Source organism: Haliotis cracherodii, unplaced genomic scaffold, assembly GCF_022045235.1.
Source record: "Haliotis cracherodii isolate W230 unplaced genomic scaffold, xgHalCrac1.p SCAF_16, whole genome shotgun sequence".
In the NCBI taxonomy this organism is placed as follows: Eukaryota; Metazoa; Mollusca; class Gastropoda; order Lepetellida; family Haliotidae; genus Haliotis; species Haliotis cracherodii.
In genome coordinates this window covers 24,207,802-24,226,306 of record NW_027266271.1, presented here as the reverse complement: position 1 = coordinate 24,226,306, position 18,505 = coordinate 24,207,802, and the positions used below count along the sequence as shown (strand labels likewise).

The 18,505-nt window shown below is 37.3% G+C and overlaps 1 protein-coding gene and 1 pseudogene across 1 annotated transcript; one reads left to right on the top strand and one right to left on the bottom strand.

The window, feature by feature from the left end:
• Positions 1-3,294: 3,294 nt before the first annotated feature.
• On the bottom strand, positions 3,295-7,321 carry LOC139463634 (uncharacterized; annotated as a pseudogene).
• A 1,350-nt stretch (positions 7,322-8,671) lies between these two features.
• On the top strand, positions 8,672-18,077 carry LOC139463973 (uncharacterized). Its single transcript, XM_071245443.1, has 9 exons — positions 8,672-8,750; positions 9,401-9,602; positions 10,495-10,628; positions 12,071-12,200; positions 14,036-14,163; positions 14,776-14,950; positions 15,995-16,134; positions 16,552-16,651; positions 17,900-18,077. Exons 1-9 carry the CDS (start codon positions 8,702-8,704, stop codon positions 18,036-18,038), a joined length of 1,197 nt encoding a protein of 398 aa, XP_071101544.1. The 5' UTR covers positions 8,672-8,701; the 3' UTR covers positions 18,039-18,077.
• The last annotated feature ends 428 nt before the right edge of the window (positions 18,078-18,505 follow it).

The window sequence follows — 18,505 nt, the reverse complement described above, 5'->3', positions numbered from 1 at the left end:
TGGCAAAGTCAAAAGAATGTAATTTGTCCAAGAAGGTTAACTTAAGCTTTAGGTATATCGATGATCTTATATCGTTTAATAACCATCAAATAGCCAATATCATTCCACTGCTTTACCCACCTGAACTAGAAATAAAGGAGACCAGTGAGACCGCCTCATCTGTTTCATATTTAGGTCTGCAACTAAAGATTCAGAGTGACAAAACGCTGCCCACAAGACTGAGTGACAAAAGGAATTACTTCAACTTCCCAACAGTCAACAGCATGCTCTTTCTACAAAGATTTCAAAGAGCGTAATAGGACTCTTGCTCAAAAACTATTTGATCAAGTTTATAATATTCAAGGCATCAGAGAAGCTTTCAAAATGCTTAACGGCAGACATTTGGAGGACATTTCCAAATTTGACGCAACAGTGACAAGCATGATGTTCGATACAATTACGCAAAACATTTCGTGAACCCCTTGTGTCATCACTATTTGATAGGGATTCATAAACACATGCTCATAATATAGTCAGAATAATACAATCGACTCTGCTTTTGGCAGAGATTTCTAATGAATATGGAAAGGGTTTTGCATCGCTGGATACGATTCACTCATTTATAGTATCATGAATAGTATCTCTATGAAAGTGTAACGTAATGTGTAATGGTGAGGTATTGAATTTCCAGCAGCAAGGACCTCTCGCAATAGGTTGTAATGACATTTCAAGTGAAATATATGAAAGATCAGATTTATAGCTGATACCTATTGATCAATATCTTTTTGATATTTAATTTTATTACTAGGATTTCTAATAATGGACTTTACATAAGACCAAAAAGCTTTGGGATTTTGTTTACTAGAGTTGACAATATCTACAGCAAGTGTATTTGCATAGACGGATGATTTAGAACGACAAACCTCTCTATACTTATTTCTTGTACGTCTAAAACTATGCCAAAAATTAAGATTTCCTGACGATCTAAACTTATCAAGGTACATATACTTCTCAGTTTTTAATGAGTGACATTCGTCATCATACCTAGCTTCATTTGTGCACATATTCGAAGTTCGACATTTTACTTTCATATTATTTTAACCTGCACACTGCTGAATGGTAGTAGATAACAGTTCTGCTGCCTCTGAAGTGTCATGATTACAAAGAGAACTAAAATAGTCTACATCTACTTTTTGAATATTCACATTCAATGTATCAATACAATCTGCTGCCCGAGATTCCTTCCAGACATATTTATCAAACTTGCTTGGTATAGTCTCTGATTCTGAATGTTGAAGCGATGGAGAATCACCAACTAAGGAACATGATATAGGAAAATGATCAGACTCTGCACGTGTATGAACACAAAAATCCTCAATAGAACCGAACAATGTCGTTGAACAGACAATATAATCAACTAAACTGGCACCGTTATTGGCAAAACAGGTAATTTAGAGCCATTTATATCTCCTGGAAAACGACCGTTAAGAATATGCATATCAAATGTACAGCATAGACCGATATGATCTTTACCATATTCATTAATAACAGTGTCTTGAGAGAACCTCGGAGTATTGAATGTATCACCTGAATACTCCATTTCATTTAATGTTAACATATATGTTTCACTCTCATCATCGTCAGCTATAATAAAATCTTGCAAAATGCCAGTTCTTGCATTTAAATCTCCTGCATGTATAATAGAAAGATCTTCAAATTTACAAAGTTTCTTAAGTAAACATTGCTCAAGATAATCAATACCTCTAACATCATGGATATCAGACTTTGTTGACGTAGTTTCAGGATGTACGTAAGAAAACAAAAGTAAAGTATCACGTGGTAAACCAAAAATTACGTGATCAAATAATATAAATATACAGTCGGTACAAGTTAAATCAACATGTTTAACGTCTTTAAGAAGTTCATATTTGACGAAAAGAGCGACACCATCTCTGGTATTTTATTCACGAAAGTTTATCATAATATTGTGATTGGGGAAGCTTTGTTTCATATCTTCTTCAGAACAGTTGCTCCAAATTCTGTTAAACAAAACAATTCAAATGAAGAGCAAAACCCAACGAAGGAATTGTCCGTCAACTTGCGATTCAAACCGTTAACGCTCCATGACATGAACGAAAAGATTCTTCATTTACCGTTACAATCCAAGGCCCAGCAGAGATCCTAGCTGTAAGCGCCACGTGCGGATCTGCTCCCACCATGACCTCCACGTGAACGCAGCGACCTGCGCTGAATACCGTTCTATTAATCTCAACTGGTCTTTCATTTTCAAGGTCTTATGTGAGAACCTTTCCATTTTCATAAATCAGTTTATCAAATCTAACTGCCTTTGAATCATCCATTATTGTTTTTAACATTTTATGCTTATTTCTAACGTTTTATGAAGAGTCTTCCCAAATACTGTATGAAGTACCTTTGAGTCGTTTAGCATTTCTAAGGATAGACTCTTTCGTACCTAAGTCTCTAAATTTGATAATAAGAGATTTACTGTTATTCAATCTATGACAACGTTCAATTGCCATATCTGAATCACCCATTTCCAGATTGTCCTTAATGATTTTACGTACTATATCTTCACAATCTGTCCATATCTTGGATTGTTTCTCTTTCAAAACACCGTGGAATAGCAGATTATTTCTACGGCTTTGGCTTTCTATATAGTCCAGTTTGTCTGTGACTGAAGACGGAAGTGTTTTTGCTTGTTTTCAGTGCCACTAGTGCCACCCAGTATTTTGCAATGAAAACCTATGTTATTGACAGTGTATTTAGAAGTGTAATATTTCTGAGGATAGAAATCAAAGAACATACCCGAGAGTTATATATTATAAATAATTAATGGCTGTAGTTTGACTTAAGATAACCACAGAACAAGAATTCAATCTCTGATCGGGTTCTGTGCTAGCTGATAACACAAACAAATATTAATATGAGGTTTGTAAATAAAAGGACAGAACCCTTTCCATATCCAATAGAACTTTCTGCTTAAAGCAGAGTCGATTATACAAATCCGATCATATCATGAGCATGTGTTTATGAATCACTATAAAAAAGTTATGATACCAGGTGTTCGCGAAAAGGTGAGCATATCTTGCCCCACCGGTGGCACCTGTCACAAACACATGCAAAGGCAACTCAATTTGTAAGTTCGATCAAAATGTATTATGACGTCACAGCTCGAAAATGCCGTGAAAGCCCCTTGACCCGTTGTGAAATTTGTATGTGTGGAGATTGTAACGTATTTCAAGAAACTAAAAGAAAATAGTACAAAAGAAAGTCCACATTCATGTTGTTCGGGTTTTACCCCTGATTTACTCCAACTTTCGAATATATAAATGCGAGTACTGTCATTAACATTGAAGCCACACGTTTGCCAGCCCGGCTCTTGGGATGGGTGTGGCCGTCCTTCCCCCCTGCACACAGGGGGCGGGGACCTGGGTTGACAGCAGGTGCGTGTACAGTTCAGCAGTGCTTGGACCACAGGATTCCACAGAGGCTTTCATGCAGTCGGTGAAGGTTTGGATGCTACTGTTGGGGGGTACAAAAAAAGTAAATTAAGTTCATACACTTTCACCTTCTTGCTCCATGTTCCAATCTCGGGTCCCCATGAAGTTCCAGGTTTGAATTTGGGCTTTTCGTAGGACTATCGGGATCTGGTTGTTAGGCTCGCTGCCTTGGTTGTCGCATGCCATCGTATCCTAATTGCTGAAATCGATTCTCTTACGGCAGCTCAGTGGTTTACGACGACACACTATAGCTGCCAGAATCCGGTCGTTGTGTGTTCGAATCCCGGGTTTGAAAGCATTAGGAACGGGACACGGAGCACTGTTACACATTCATATTCACTTGAAATAGTCTGGCCACCCTTTAGGACAATGGTGGACCAATCTTACAATGGAATCACCATGGGTCTGTTTTATCGAAGCACTAACTGTAAATTATTACCCATATTCACATAACTACAACGCACTAAGAAAACGTACACTTTATATGTTATCCATAGAGTTGTTCGTTTACTTTCTTACACACCAACTTCTAGAATACAATCAAACAGCTTCAAAGCAGCACATGTATTAATAATGCAATCTGCCTGCATATTTGCTCGGGCGTGCTGGAATTAACCATCCTTTTCCCACAGGTGCTCTGGTCGGCGTTCATCACAAAACCGGAGGCAAAATCTAGAAAAACAACATACGATAAACTCTAACTCGAGGTCCAAATCTATGTCATTATTGTTCAATTAATTTTAAAGGTTTATTACCTTGATTGAAATGTCTTTCTTAAAGAAATATACAAACTAAAATCTGAACAACTGAAAATTGACCATATGAAAAGTGCCACTGTACTGTAGCTCACCTGGATATGTAATTTATGATGCCATTAAAGACAGCCACTTAACAAAAATTAGTTTGAAATATTTTCTGCTTAAATTCTAAACCCTGCATAAATACTGATTTAAACAGAATCCTACGGAAAAAAGTGTATGTCAAAGATAAGCTACCTGCCTGGCGATTTTAGAAGAGACGAAGTTTACGGAACCAGATATGAATTTTGAGAGATTTTAAGAGCATGGTAAAAGAAAGGTCAACATATGAACAATTGCAGGACGCCACAAACTAAACAATTACAACATTTCATTACATTTTGTACAAAAATGACCGAGTAATGGCCGTGAATAGATTTTTCAATATGGCTGCTCTACCGGTAGCAGCCGCCACTGACACGATTCGCAAAAGAATGTGCTTCCTTATGGTGTCTCACACTTGCCGTATTATCATTTTTTCATGTCAATGATACATGTGTTCAAAATACTAATTCTGAAAAAGACAATCAGCGACTCAAGAGAAAGGAGAAAAGTTGTGCATCGTCAGCAAAAAATGTCTCAGAAATGTCATATATTGCTGGTGTGCAACCAATGCCAAAGTTGAAAGAAAATGTAATTCAAAAGGTCAACGCCAGAGAATAACCAGTCTCGAATATCTAGCGAAGCATATCTAAATCTTCATGCCAAAACAATGAACATTTGTGTTTTAGCGTTTGTATTACACCTACTATAAAAATCCTTGTGTTCGCACAATGAGGTCATTCCGAGAGAGGTAGAATAGGGGTCAGCAAACAGGTGTCGCTTGGACGGACTGCACCGGGTCAGGACAGCAAGGGTACATCTGACAGCGTTATGGAAGGCCGACATGTTGCTGAGAAGGCGAATAAACAATGTTACATGAGAAACCGTGAACAGAATGCCCCCACACGCACTCACACGCACGCACGCACGCACTCAAGCACACACACACACACTACACTAATCGGTAGGTAGAAACTATAAAATTGTCATAAGGAAGAAACCAGAAACCATTAAAAGCACCTCGTAGTGCAAGCATGCAATACCAGTTGCATTAAATGCTTTCAAACCCTATTATATAAAATATATATACAAATCGGATTAAGAAAATGTCGTTCATTACGAACCCACTGTGTTCTTTGAGTATTATTATTTTGTATTTTCAACATGACAATGTGACTTTTACCTGCACATGTCTCTATATTGGGACACTGTGAGACGTTTTAGTATGTAATCCGTCGTTTCTTCCGGTGATGACAACTGAGGCACTTCAAGGTAAATACCATGGTACAATAAGCAGTCAAGAGCTCCGTCCTGTATACCTTTAGTCGTTGAACAGTCAACGCGGTGCGTATGTCCATTTGAGAGTTCAACTGTTTGTATCTGTGGTCATAGATCGCAAGGAATAATTATTCAAATGCTTACAAATTTAACCTTCACAAATACCGACAAAACGCCGCGATTTTGCTTCATCTATCCCGAGAAGGGGATGCCTAAGTGTTCTATCCCTAAATATAACTCTGATGTTTTATATAAGGCGATTGATGCATTTCATATTATTTTCTCCGTAAACCTCAGATTTCTTTTGATTTAATTTGTGAAACGGCTCATAATTGTTTGAAAAGACTCATGAATGATGCAGATTTGTGACGCCCACAAAGAAAAGAACATGCATGTCTGGACATTATCTTGACTTTACCACAAAATTTTGATGTCGTACGCGGTGGCTGTGTAACATTTCTTGAACTCTCTTATCAAAGTGGTCCAACACCTTTGCACAACTTCCAGGAGCGATGAGATATTTCGATGATAACGAAGAAACAGTCAGTATTTATCTTCGTTTTCGTGTGTATGTACTAAATTATATAAATAATAATAACCGCAGCAGTGGATATGATCAAGCATCAGTCTTAGCCTGCATCCTAGGGTTAAGTGAGTTAACTTTCAATGCAGAATTGGACAGTGTTTTATGGCATATCACATAAATTTGTGAGGAAAGCACAAAGTGATGCAGATCCTAGACGTTTACCATTTTGGTAAAACCGGATATGGTTTTGAGACAATCAGATACAGAACACAGCTCTTGATCAGGAGATTCTTGGATTCGAACCCATGATCCATTTCATTTAATGTTAACATATATGTTTCACTCTCATCATCGTCAGATATAATAAAATCTTGCAAAATGCCAGTTCTTGCATTTAAATCTCCTGTATGTATAATAGAAAGATCTTCAAATTTTACAAAGTTTCTTAAGTAAACATTGCTCAAGATAATCAATACCTCTAACATCATGGATATCAGTCTTTGTTGACGTAGTTTCAGGATGTACGTAAGAAAACAAAATTAAAGTATCACGTGGTAAACCAAAAAATAAGTGATCAAGTGTTATAAATATACAGTCGGTACAAGTTAAATCAACATGTTTAACGTCTTTAAGAAGTTCATATTTGACGAAAAGAGCGACACCATCTCTGGTATTGTATTCACGAAAGTTTATCATAATATTTTGATTGGGGAAGCTTTGTTTCATATCTTCTTCAGAACAGTTGCTCCAAATTTCTGTTAAACAAAACAATTCAAATGAAGAGCAAAACCCAACGAAGGAATTGTCCTTCAACTTGCGATTCAAACCGTTAACGCTCCATGACATGAACGAAAAGATTCTTCATTTACCGTTACAATCCAAGGCCCAGTAGAGATCCTAGCTGTAAGCGCCACGTGCGGATCCGCCCCCACCATGACCTCCACGTGAACGAAACGCGGGGCGGTCGCGACCAGCGCTGAATACCGTTCTATTAATCTCAACTGGTATTTCATTTTCAAGGTCTTATGTGTGAACCTTTCCATTTTCATAAATCAGTTTATCAAATCTAACTGCCTTTGAATCATCCATTATTGTTTTTAACATTTTATGCTTATTTCTAACGTTTTATGAAGAGTCTTCCCAAATACTGTATGAAGTACCTTTGAGTCGTTTAGCATTTCTAAGGATAGACTCTTTCGTACCTAAGTCTCTAAATTTGATATTGAGAGATTTACTGTTATTCAATCTATGACAACGTTCAATTGCCATATCTGAATCACCCATTTCCAGATTGTCCTTAATGATTTTATGTACTATATCTTCACAATCTGTCCATGTCTTTGATTGTTTCTCTTTCACAACACCGTGGAATAGCAGATTATTTCTACGGCTTTGGTTTTCTATGTAGTCCAGTTTGTCTGTGACTGAAGACAGTGTTGATTTTAGGGTGAGGTTTTCTTCCTCGAGTTTGTCACATCTCACAGACAGGACGTTAACGTTGCTAGTAAAAGAGTTAATCGACTTTGGCAGATACATTCTTTATCTCGGATAGAAGCTTTTCAAAGTCTGAAGTTTCACATTCCTGACCCGTTGTCAACTTGAGCTGTTTCGTGTTTGTTGTACTGTTAGGTGTTTCAGGTCCTGGGTTAAGTTCGACGCCAGAACGCAGCAGTAACATCGATATGATACTCAACACTTTATATGAAGTCGAAACATCATCTCTAGTGTACTTATTGTAGCTTTTGATAAATCTGCAGGGTGTTGAGGTAGTAATCCTGATGCTCTCTGGACCAGATAATACGACGTATCCGGAACAGAGAGAAAAAAATTGGGAGAAGTGTATCCTAAATTCGTGACATGTAAACAAAGTCGAGGTATCCGTTTTGGGGAATGGATATGGGGTCTGGTGATGTGGTTCTGTGTGGAATGGGAACGAGTCGACAAGTGATAGTATTGCGGTTGAAAGTGTTGTTGATATGACCCATAATGAAGTGAGTAACACCGTCGTGAGCGTCACTCGGTAAGCCAGGTCTGCAAATGGCGTCCACTTTGAATTGGGGTCATAGGGAAGGAGTTTACTTTTCTGTTTTTTCCCTCTTGGTGACAAAGACTTGTCTTGAAAGAGGGAAAATACAGAAACTAAAAGTGGTCAGAACCTTTCCTTTCTCTTCAGAAATCCATCTTTGACTTACAGAAACAGTTCTTGTATTTCACTGTTTTGGCTGTGGAGAGATATACACATTCAGCCACAAAAAGTTAGGGATATTTTGTTGTCATTTAGTAATGACTGATTATGGATAATGGTTAATCTTCAAGACAGGAATTTGGTGGTACATTTGCTATACCCAGAGATATATCTCTCTTTGTACGGAAACAAATGTTTCTAGTTCAACACACACTGTTTTTGCACAATACCTTATATCTATTTTGAGAGTATGCCATGATTGTATTCAGGCAGATGTTACAGGCGACACAAATTCCCACGTGGGTGTGTATCAAGCCCTGTATATAATATATGTACAGGGAAACGTGTATGTTCATTATAAGCGCTGGCAACCATGAGGCTCTTGTTCCTATTCGTGTTCCTGCTGTTTTCGATGGTTTCCGGTAAGTTTATTTACGTCTCTGCCTTTTGAATAGTAAAATTGTTAAATGGGATATTCACTCCATAAACTGGGACGACGTGGTGTCATCAAGTATCATTAATCTGTTGTTACTATTCGCTAGATACTGGGTCCTGGGGTGCTTGGAGAGCCTATAGAATTTTGATTCTGCTGAAATAATGGATCATGCAAACATGAACACTATGATTTATGAGGGTAATTGTAACATATCTTTCTCATCTAATTTGGGGCGGTGGAGTAGCCTAGTGATTGAAGCGTTCGCTCGTCACGCCGAAGACCCGGGTCTGATTCATCACATGGGTACAATATGTGAAGCCCATTTCTGGTGTCCCTCGCCATGATATTGCTGGAATATTGCTAAAAGCAGCGTAAAACCAAACGTACTCACCCACTCATCTTATTCGTGTTATACTGAAAACATCTTTGGTGTTATGGCGACTGAAACTCGAACCCTACCAATTTCTTGCGTAACCCAGCACACCCTGTACCATCGCAAAACGTGATACAAATTTGCAAATCTCTTGAGCACTAATATATCTGTTTCTTCCTGTGAAAGCTAAATTTTAAATGCGAGGATGTTGATTTAGCAATTAGCGAGAACAAATTAGAAGAACTCATTGAATAATTTTCCAGGGAAGAATGGAACCTCAGATGTGATCGATTTCTCCCATCAAGTAAACTGCAGCGATCTACAATCTGTGTTGTTATTTGGACAAAAGTGTCTTGAAGAATACGGCGTCACTTTCAAAATGCCATCCTTAAGCGAAATCACCAACTCGTCCGGAGGTGCAGTATTGTCTTCGATAACCCCAGGTTATTTAGATGACATGTGTAGGTTAGTATGAACAATTCCTTCAATAACACTTAATAACATCAACAATCATACTTCATGGTACTATTAATGATGCTTGTGGCATTGGAATAGCGAAAAACAAGATCAAATGATAATGATAATTGAAATACTACCATTATGATTTTAGTGCAGTGACTGATGTTTTACGCCGCAGTCAAGGATGCTTTATTATCAATGTATGAAGTCGAATATTGACCGGGCAATCTGGTGACTGGCGTTTTTGATGCATGTCATCGAATCCCAATTGATAATGCTGTAAATCAGCTTGATGGTTTAGACTCGATTATTTGAAGTCTGCCACCCTAAAGCTGGAATATTGCAAATCTCAATAAAATCAGACATCCCAATAGGTTCATGTCAGAACGACCTTTCATCCCATCAATCAGTTAACCAGATCGGGAAAGTGACAGTTGGAAAGTGTTTTCTGATCATGCAAACTCGAAATGGTTAATACGAGGTATTCTGAACGACAGTAAAGGGCTGTACGACTGATTCCATAAAAAGATCGTCTTCGTCTCGCTTTAAAGGATAATAAACATTTGAAAGTGACTCTAACAGAAGAGAATTGACTATAGCCCGTAGGAAGTACTTGACAATTAATGGGATGACCTGAGAGCTCTGTTTAGCGGTTGGTATATTGCTAAGTGTGGTGCTAAACAACAAACAAAGAAACAGAGTAGTATTTGACATTAACCCTGCTCGAACAACAGTATGGTTGTGTTGGGGCTATGTTTCTGCAATTGCGTATCTCTTGATTATATGATACAGACTATATGATACATTCAACTTTTTTATAACATTGTTGCAAAACATACGAAATGATATTCGTTCACGTTGTCCATGTAATAACATTGTCATTTGACGAAACGTTCAGGAATCTTGACGGTTATGGGAAGGCCGCTGATTGTGTTGGTAACATAAACAAGAAGTGTTTAAAACAGACCGATACGTATACGACGGCAGACAAGATAAAGAAGTGGCAAGAATATGCCTGCGCCAACAAGGACAGTGAGTATAGCGTAATTGTTAACCACTGACAAAGGAATTGGACAATTGTCACCGGATCCTATCCGTTATGTCAGTAATAGACAATAGTAAACGCCAGAGAATAAACAGTCTTGATTATCTGCTCAAACAGATTCAACTGGTCTTAAATCACCTCTGATAATGTGACATGTATCAGTGTTACGAAGTTTCCAACATGAAACGCAAAGCTAATCCTAGAAATGGATTTCTACAAGCTAAAATTGTGAAATAAGTAAATGACCAAACATGATTAATATATTTTATTCAAAAATACAGTTTTATGTTTACAATCAAAACAGGCAGTTCAATGGTCAAACAAATGGCAATAGCAGTAAGTATCAGGCCTCACAATATATTTCCGAGCACTCACGAATGTCCAGAAAATTTCAGTCGAATGTCGTTAAACAATGCTGCCTCTATTTTAGAATTCAAAATGGTTTTGGAATTCGGTAATTTCAGATAGGTATCCCGTCTGTACTTGATGTGTGTGTGTGTGTGTGTGTGTGTGTGTGTGTGTGTGTGTGTGTGTGTGTGTGTGTGTGTGTGTGTGTGTGTGTGTGTATGTATGTATATGTGTAAGGACAACAAAATTAAAGTCCAATAACAACTTGGAAAATGAAACTGTTTGTTGTTCCTGAAATGCGTAATATTCTGGATTTTTTAGGGAAATATATGTTTGTCTGAGAATGTTACTCAAGTTTAAAGAGTCAATTCCCTTTTATGATATGAGGGATGACTTCAACCTTTCAATAGTCTCCTTTTGTTGAGCAATATTCCAGCAGCTCCAGCCTTTGGTGTCTACATTTCACAACTTGTTGTACATAGTATGTACAAACATACTATTTCCTTCAAAGAACGTTCTGCGACCCTTGTGCAAAATTGTTTGATCAAGGTTACAACATTCAAGGCCTCATTAAAGCTTTCCAAAGCCGTCCTCTTTCCTTTCTGGTTACCATAAAAGATTCTGTTGTAAGCTGAATTCAGGACTAGTTATCAAAACAGGATATGTTTTTAAATTTTTGAACCACGTAAGATGTGTTCGAAAGAAAAATGTTCGACATGCTTGTCTGAAATATATTGTTTATTGATAAACCTCGATAACTCGACCTTCATAAACTGAATAAATTGTTAAAGGGGATGTACAAGTCCTTTTGGCTCTGTGAAATCAAATCACTCGAAACTATAACCAGCTCTATATATTGTTGATTTACTCCAGTACTTCGAGAAATGAGGTTTCTCGGTGCACTAATTCATTTTATTGATGTCAATTTGGTTTCCACCTTAGATGTTAAGAAACTTGCTATCTTCTTTCACTTAACCATAGGCATCCGTAAGAACTGATACCAGTACATAAATAAAACAGTACTGTTTTTATAATCCCCGGCTATCTTGTTTAACTATTAAGTACGTCATTGTTCCTCAAGAGATCAACATGACCTGCATGGTCGAAGTGACGTCTAAAATGGGGGACTGTGCCGATGTCAGCAGTTACATAACCACCAACGATTACCTTCACCTCAACTTTACTGAGTTGATGCACAAGAGAGATTGTTTGTGAGTAACTTGTCGTCAAATACTAGTATCCTTCTTTAACTCTTTCAACACCAGTCAATCAGAAGTGTTTACTGCTGGGACACAGAGTTCCCAGAGACTCTTGTGTGATAGATGAAGCCAACATTTATCAAAGAAAATACCTGCTTGTAAGATATATTTGCTACTACATGTTATACACCATTTGAAAGGTCTGATCATATGGTTTATAAATATGAAAATTATGTTTTTCACATTATTTAAAATAATGCATTTACAACTTAATTAAATTCGTTGTAAATAAGAAATGTACGCAAACACGTTGTTAACATCCAGAGTAAGGACCAAGGAAGCGAAAACTTGACGATTTTCGGCAAATATATGATTTCATAATATCCACGTACCTATTTCTGTTTTATTTTCATTGTTTACGTAATTGGAAAATCATTTTAAAAAGAATTATAAATACTTTCTGTCATCACCCATTTCCCGATAACAGCGACTGTTCGCTCAGTAAAATGAAGAAATACCCCCGTTTTCGAGGTTTCGTATGAATAACACGTTCGTCGATGAATGGCATATGACACATCGCTGGAAAGCTTATTCCTTCATCTACACGCTCGCCATCGTTTTTATTCGTAGTTATAACAAGCGATTTCATTGGATTTAAAATTGGTTTCTAACGACGCTTTCTTGCCGAAATCTGCTACAAGTTTCGTGATTGGTCAATTTTGAGCACTTGACCTAAGGCAGCCAATCACATTACAGCTGTGATACCAAGCTCGTGTTCGATAAATTACAAAAGGTGAGGAAAGAATTTTGTTAAATTGTGTTATTCTGAACGTTTTGAGCAGGATATATATTCAAAATATGGAACTTCGTGAATGTATCGTGCTAGGTTACGACCTGTGACAAAAAAAATTCATGCATATATTTTTGCATTAAACATCGTGTCCGAGCCGAGAATTCAAGGCGACGAAAGCCGAGATGTCATTTGACTTACATTACACGCGATCGCACGAAAAGATGGAAATAATAACTTAGATGTAAGTTTGATTACTTTTAGATATATTTTTGTTGGTTTTACTTATTACTTTGTATATATATTTAAAGATTTTTTTAAAACGTCTTTATTTTCCTCTTTGACATGTTCGATGTGGACCCGTTGTCGAAATGTGTGTCCGAGAATTCTATTTTCAATAACATTGCGGGAAATAGTGAATAATTTTTTAATTTATCGATAAAAAATGATAAATTGAAATGGAATATGTATTTCAGACATTGTGAAATGTGATAGATTTAATAAATGAATGATATTACAGGTAGGTCCATAAAAATATATACTATTTTGACGTGACTAGGGCTTGGCCGGATGACTGGGGACTCGATGCTTCTTGGCCGGATAACCGGCCGACGGTGTTGAAAGAGTTAAAATGATACAACCCGTGTGCGTGAGTGCGTGTATTTGTCTCATGACCACCATTCTTAGTCTTTATGGAAGTTCACAGGCAGGAAAACATTTGTGTAATTCACATCAGGCCTGATTAAAAGATTATTAGATTCTTGCTATCCATTTTTCCCCAATAGTCGTACATGGTATCATGGAAAGGCTGATTGATATCCATGAACAGGTTCTTCCGATATTTACTTTTCCCCAAAACTATAAAACATCGAATCTTTGACATTCCATCATTAGCAACTAGAAGATATCAACCTCATTAAGTCTTTACATGAAATACATTACATTACAATACCAAATCCGTTGAAAGTGTCTTGTACATGAAACAGAGCTATACCCCCTCACAATCTAATTTCTTAATTATATTAAAAGTTGATTTCATTTGAATTATCTATGTCAGGTCAGCACAGATGTCATCGCTATGTGCCCGAAAGTACATACCAGCCTGTGGCGAGGCCGCACTCCATATGTATGAAGCAAACGTGCCAAACGTACCAAACAACACAGACTGCTCGTCAATTGCTACAGGTTCGTCACAACAGGACTGACAGACATCTTCACACATATATGATCAGTAAAACAGCAGATGGATTAAGGAAATGTAGTTGTGTGCAAAGGCTATTAATGAACATTATATTAACTCTGTTGTGTGTTGAGTAAAGTTGTAAATAATTAAACATAGTTACTAGTATATACGATCTACAGCCCAAACGTTGAACTGTACCTGTCATACTTATAGGGATGCTGGTGACGGACCATTATATATTCAACATTTCTCAAAACCTAACTGTCATATCATTTTGGTGTTATTTGACTGTAAAACATTCTTATTCATTTATTGTTGCAAGAGCTTTTAGATCGATGCTCATGATGTCAATCGATGGATTATCTGTTCGAGAATCGATTATTTACAGACCGCCATAGTATAGCTGGAATATTCTGAGTGCGGCGTTAAACAACAATAAACAAACAGACAGACACACAAGCAATTTCTGGTATTTGCCATGTGCATACACATTTTCTGGTCGTTTCATCGAGTAGGTTTGGGAATCATTTATAAACAAGCCTTCCTGTAAATACATGTACCATGTACCATGGCACATTCCTACGACTTGATATTAATTCATTCACTTCCGTCAGGCCCAGACATCACCAGCGTGGACTGTTCCACCACTGAAAACATCCGAAGCAGCTACTATCAATGCTTAATGTACAACAGTGTATTGCTAGATGTCCCGAAGCAACTAACAAGTGAAGCCACTAGCCATTACATTATGAACGCTATGGCAATGAGTGAAAGCAAGACGATGTGCAGGTATATGCAATTTTAAATAATCGCTTATTACCACCTCGAACTCCTGTAGTTACAAGTGTCTGTTTTCAATATTAATATAAAACATCAAAGCTAAAAAATAACCAGTCTCGAGTATCCATTGGACCAAAAAGGCAAGATAGCAGTTGAAATTATATGAATGGACCATGGAAAATCAGACATCGCGGGTAAGGGATTGATCAATATTAACAGTTTTACAAATTTAGACAGTAGACGTGAAAAAAGTAGAGTTCTGTTTACTAATGTGCAATCTGCTCTCTGGCGTCTGTTATCTGTCGCCGTCTTCGACATTATCCATAAACATTTTCTTGATGTTGCTTCAATTGTTGCCTGAAAGTGTACCAAGAATTTAGGGCATGGTTATCCATCCGTAAAGAAGCGGAATTTCTTATGCGTACAGAAAATTCAAGATCTATGCCGCGCTATTTTCATCTTCCCGAGGCAAGAGAGTTAACTGACTATAAAAGTCCAGTTTCCACTTTTAAAGCCAGTTAACCCTCTTGCCTCGGGAAGATGAAAATAGCGCGGCATAGATCTTAAAGTCTCCAAAATATATTTCTCCATTTTCAGGGTTCCTTTTAAATTTACGTATATAGAAAAACATATATCTTAATCTTTTATCAACCAGTAACATTATTTGTCAATTGTATGTAATTACAAAACTTTAAGAATTGTATTATTGGAATGCACATCTAATTCATGCTTCGGAAATACTTATTTTGAGAACTTTTAAAATCACTTTGCTTCCATTTACTATCTTCCGAATTTTCTTATGTAGAACTGGGCACATTAAAGGGACAATGAACTTATTTCAGAAGCAACTATCCCAGGATGAATTATAGAATGACTAAATAGTACATGTTACATACACAGAATATACATAAACATACAGCGTGCTTCATAAGTTACGTTCTATATCATACAGTAATCTGAAGCACTACCAGCTGACAGTGAACTGTGTGTAACATACACAGAATATACATAAACATACAGCGTGCTTCATAAGTTACGTCCTATATCATACAGTAATCTGAAGAACTACCAGCTGGCAGTGAACTGTACTCTGTGGGTACAGGAGCAGTGCAGTGACCACGTGACAAAGCCGATGGTGGCCGACTCCCAGACAGTGCAGGACGGATTGGCTAACCTCTGCGGCCACATGCAGGGTGAGATATACGGCAAAATGTCCATCCTTTATTCATACGTGTATGTCTTTTTTGAGACTCGAGACGCACACAACATTTAAGTTCCATAATTATACTTGTGTAGAGGTTGGTATTTTCATTTTTTTTTAAACCCGGTGAAATTTGAAAGTCATTTTGAAAGTATACAGCGCATGGATACTGTATATTTATTTTATTTCAAACTTGTACATATGAATCTTAATCCGGGACATAGAGTCATACATGTCTTTGATATTTAGAAGTGTTGAAGGTGTAATTTTTGAAACGGCGATATCTAAATTTAAAAATGAAGAACTATGTATATTTTAGAAAAGGCATTCATTTTTATTTAATTCAAAGTTGTATGTTTTTTATTTAAGAATGATATAGTGAATCTTTCTTATAATTGTCTGTTCTTAGATTTCGACACTCAGTGTGTACAGAATGCACCTAAAGCAGCATGCGGCAGTGGCCATGGACTCCACGCTTTGGATTCAACTAGCCCAGGACACCTGTGCGCGTAAGTAAACTTCATCAGAGATCTTTCGGTTCAAAGACACCGGTCTGAAGAATGCTCACTACTTTATTAAATATTTCTATGTTAGATCAATGGTGTATTCACGTGGATAATGGGTAAAGTAGTTACATGCACGTGTTAAGCTGCAAACAATATAGCAGGCTCTACCCTGTTTACAACCCACAAACAATGGACTTGTCCTAAAGTGTCACTGGTAGTCCAAAAGGATATCACAGTATGACTGAGCGCAACTTTAATCAGACTGAACTCAGTAATATTCCATCTAGATGCATTAACCGGGGACGTATCAATAGCCGTGGTCAGTCAGACCAGTGGTTGATAGCATGAATAAAGATGAGGTGACACACTGTAACCACCAGATGTTCATTAAGTTTCTGACACCCATAGTATATATTGTAGCAAAACAAATAAAAGCGACAAAACCCTATGGATAACCATACGAATTCTCTATTAAAAGTAATGTCCATTGTGATATGGTTATGAATAACTAGTGATGATGACAGTTGTTCCCGATGTGATCGTATCTGTTCCACCAATGACACCCGTCTCAAACACGTGCAATGGAAAGTCAATGGTTGAGCTGAATTGTTTCGGAAATGTCTTCCACAAGTCTATCAAACACATTTTAATAGTTTTACTAAGGTCTTCAATGTTGCAACCCTGATGAAACAACTTATGTGCATGAGTCGTATGAAGATTTATTGAATCTTCGAACGAAAGCGTTAGACCAGCTTTTGTGAAACGTGTACTAAGGGTAAAACAAGGCGAACACCTTGTGTCATCTCTCTATCAATGGTTGAGCTGAATTGTTTTGGAAATGTCTTCCACAAGTCTATCATAAACATTCTAAAATCTTTACTTAGGCCTTGAATGTTGTCACCCTGATGTGTAGGAGTATGAATCTTTATTCAATCTTCAAACGAAGGAGATGGACCAGCTTCTGTAAAACGTGTACTAACGGTAAAACAGGACATGTGTTTCCTTTACGCGAACACCTTTTGTCATCCCTGACTCAGTATGATAATTTCAAAAAAGTTTCACTTTTTGCCTTTTGCGCTTTATGGAATATGTCCGTAATCCAGACTGGTTATTACCTGGTATTAACGTTTTCTTATTCACCAAGCTTTGAATAAGTGTCAAGAGTTTTCAGATTCCTTGCACTTTTTTATATATGATATTTCTACTCAGAAATGATATGGTAACTCTGGAAGTGTTTTTGCTTGTTTCCAGTGCCACTAGTTCCACCCAGAAGTGTCTGGTGTCGGCAGTGAGCGGCTGCAGCAAGAAGACTGTCAGTATGTACGAAGACTTCCTTCGTAGCCAATCGCCGTCTATGTGTCTGACCGCTGGGTCAGTCGTAATTGGCTGATGTAGATTATCAGTTACAGCTTCACGTAGCTTAAAGGGAGATTAAATATGTTCAAATATGTACATCAAAGTTGTTTTATGGTTTGTTATTCCTGGTTTGTCCAGGTATTTTGCAATGAAAACCTATGTTATTGACAGTGTATTTAGAAGTGTAATATTTCTGAGGATAGAAATCAAAGAACATACCCGAGAGTTATATATTATAAATAATTATTGGCTGTAGTTTGACTTAAGATAACCACAGAACAAGAATTAAATCTCTGATCGGGTTCTGTGCTAGCTGATAACACAAACAAATATTAATATGAGGTTTGTAAATAAAGCGACAGAACCCTTTCCATATCCAATAGAACTTTCTGCTTAAAGCAGAGTCGATTATACAAATCCGATCATATCATGAGCATGTATTTATGAATCACTATAAAAAAGTTATGATACCAGGTATTCGCGAAAAGGTGAGCATATCTT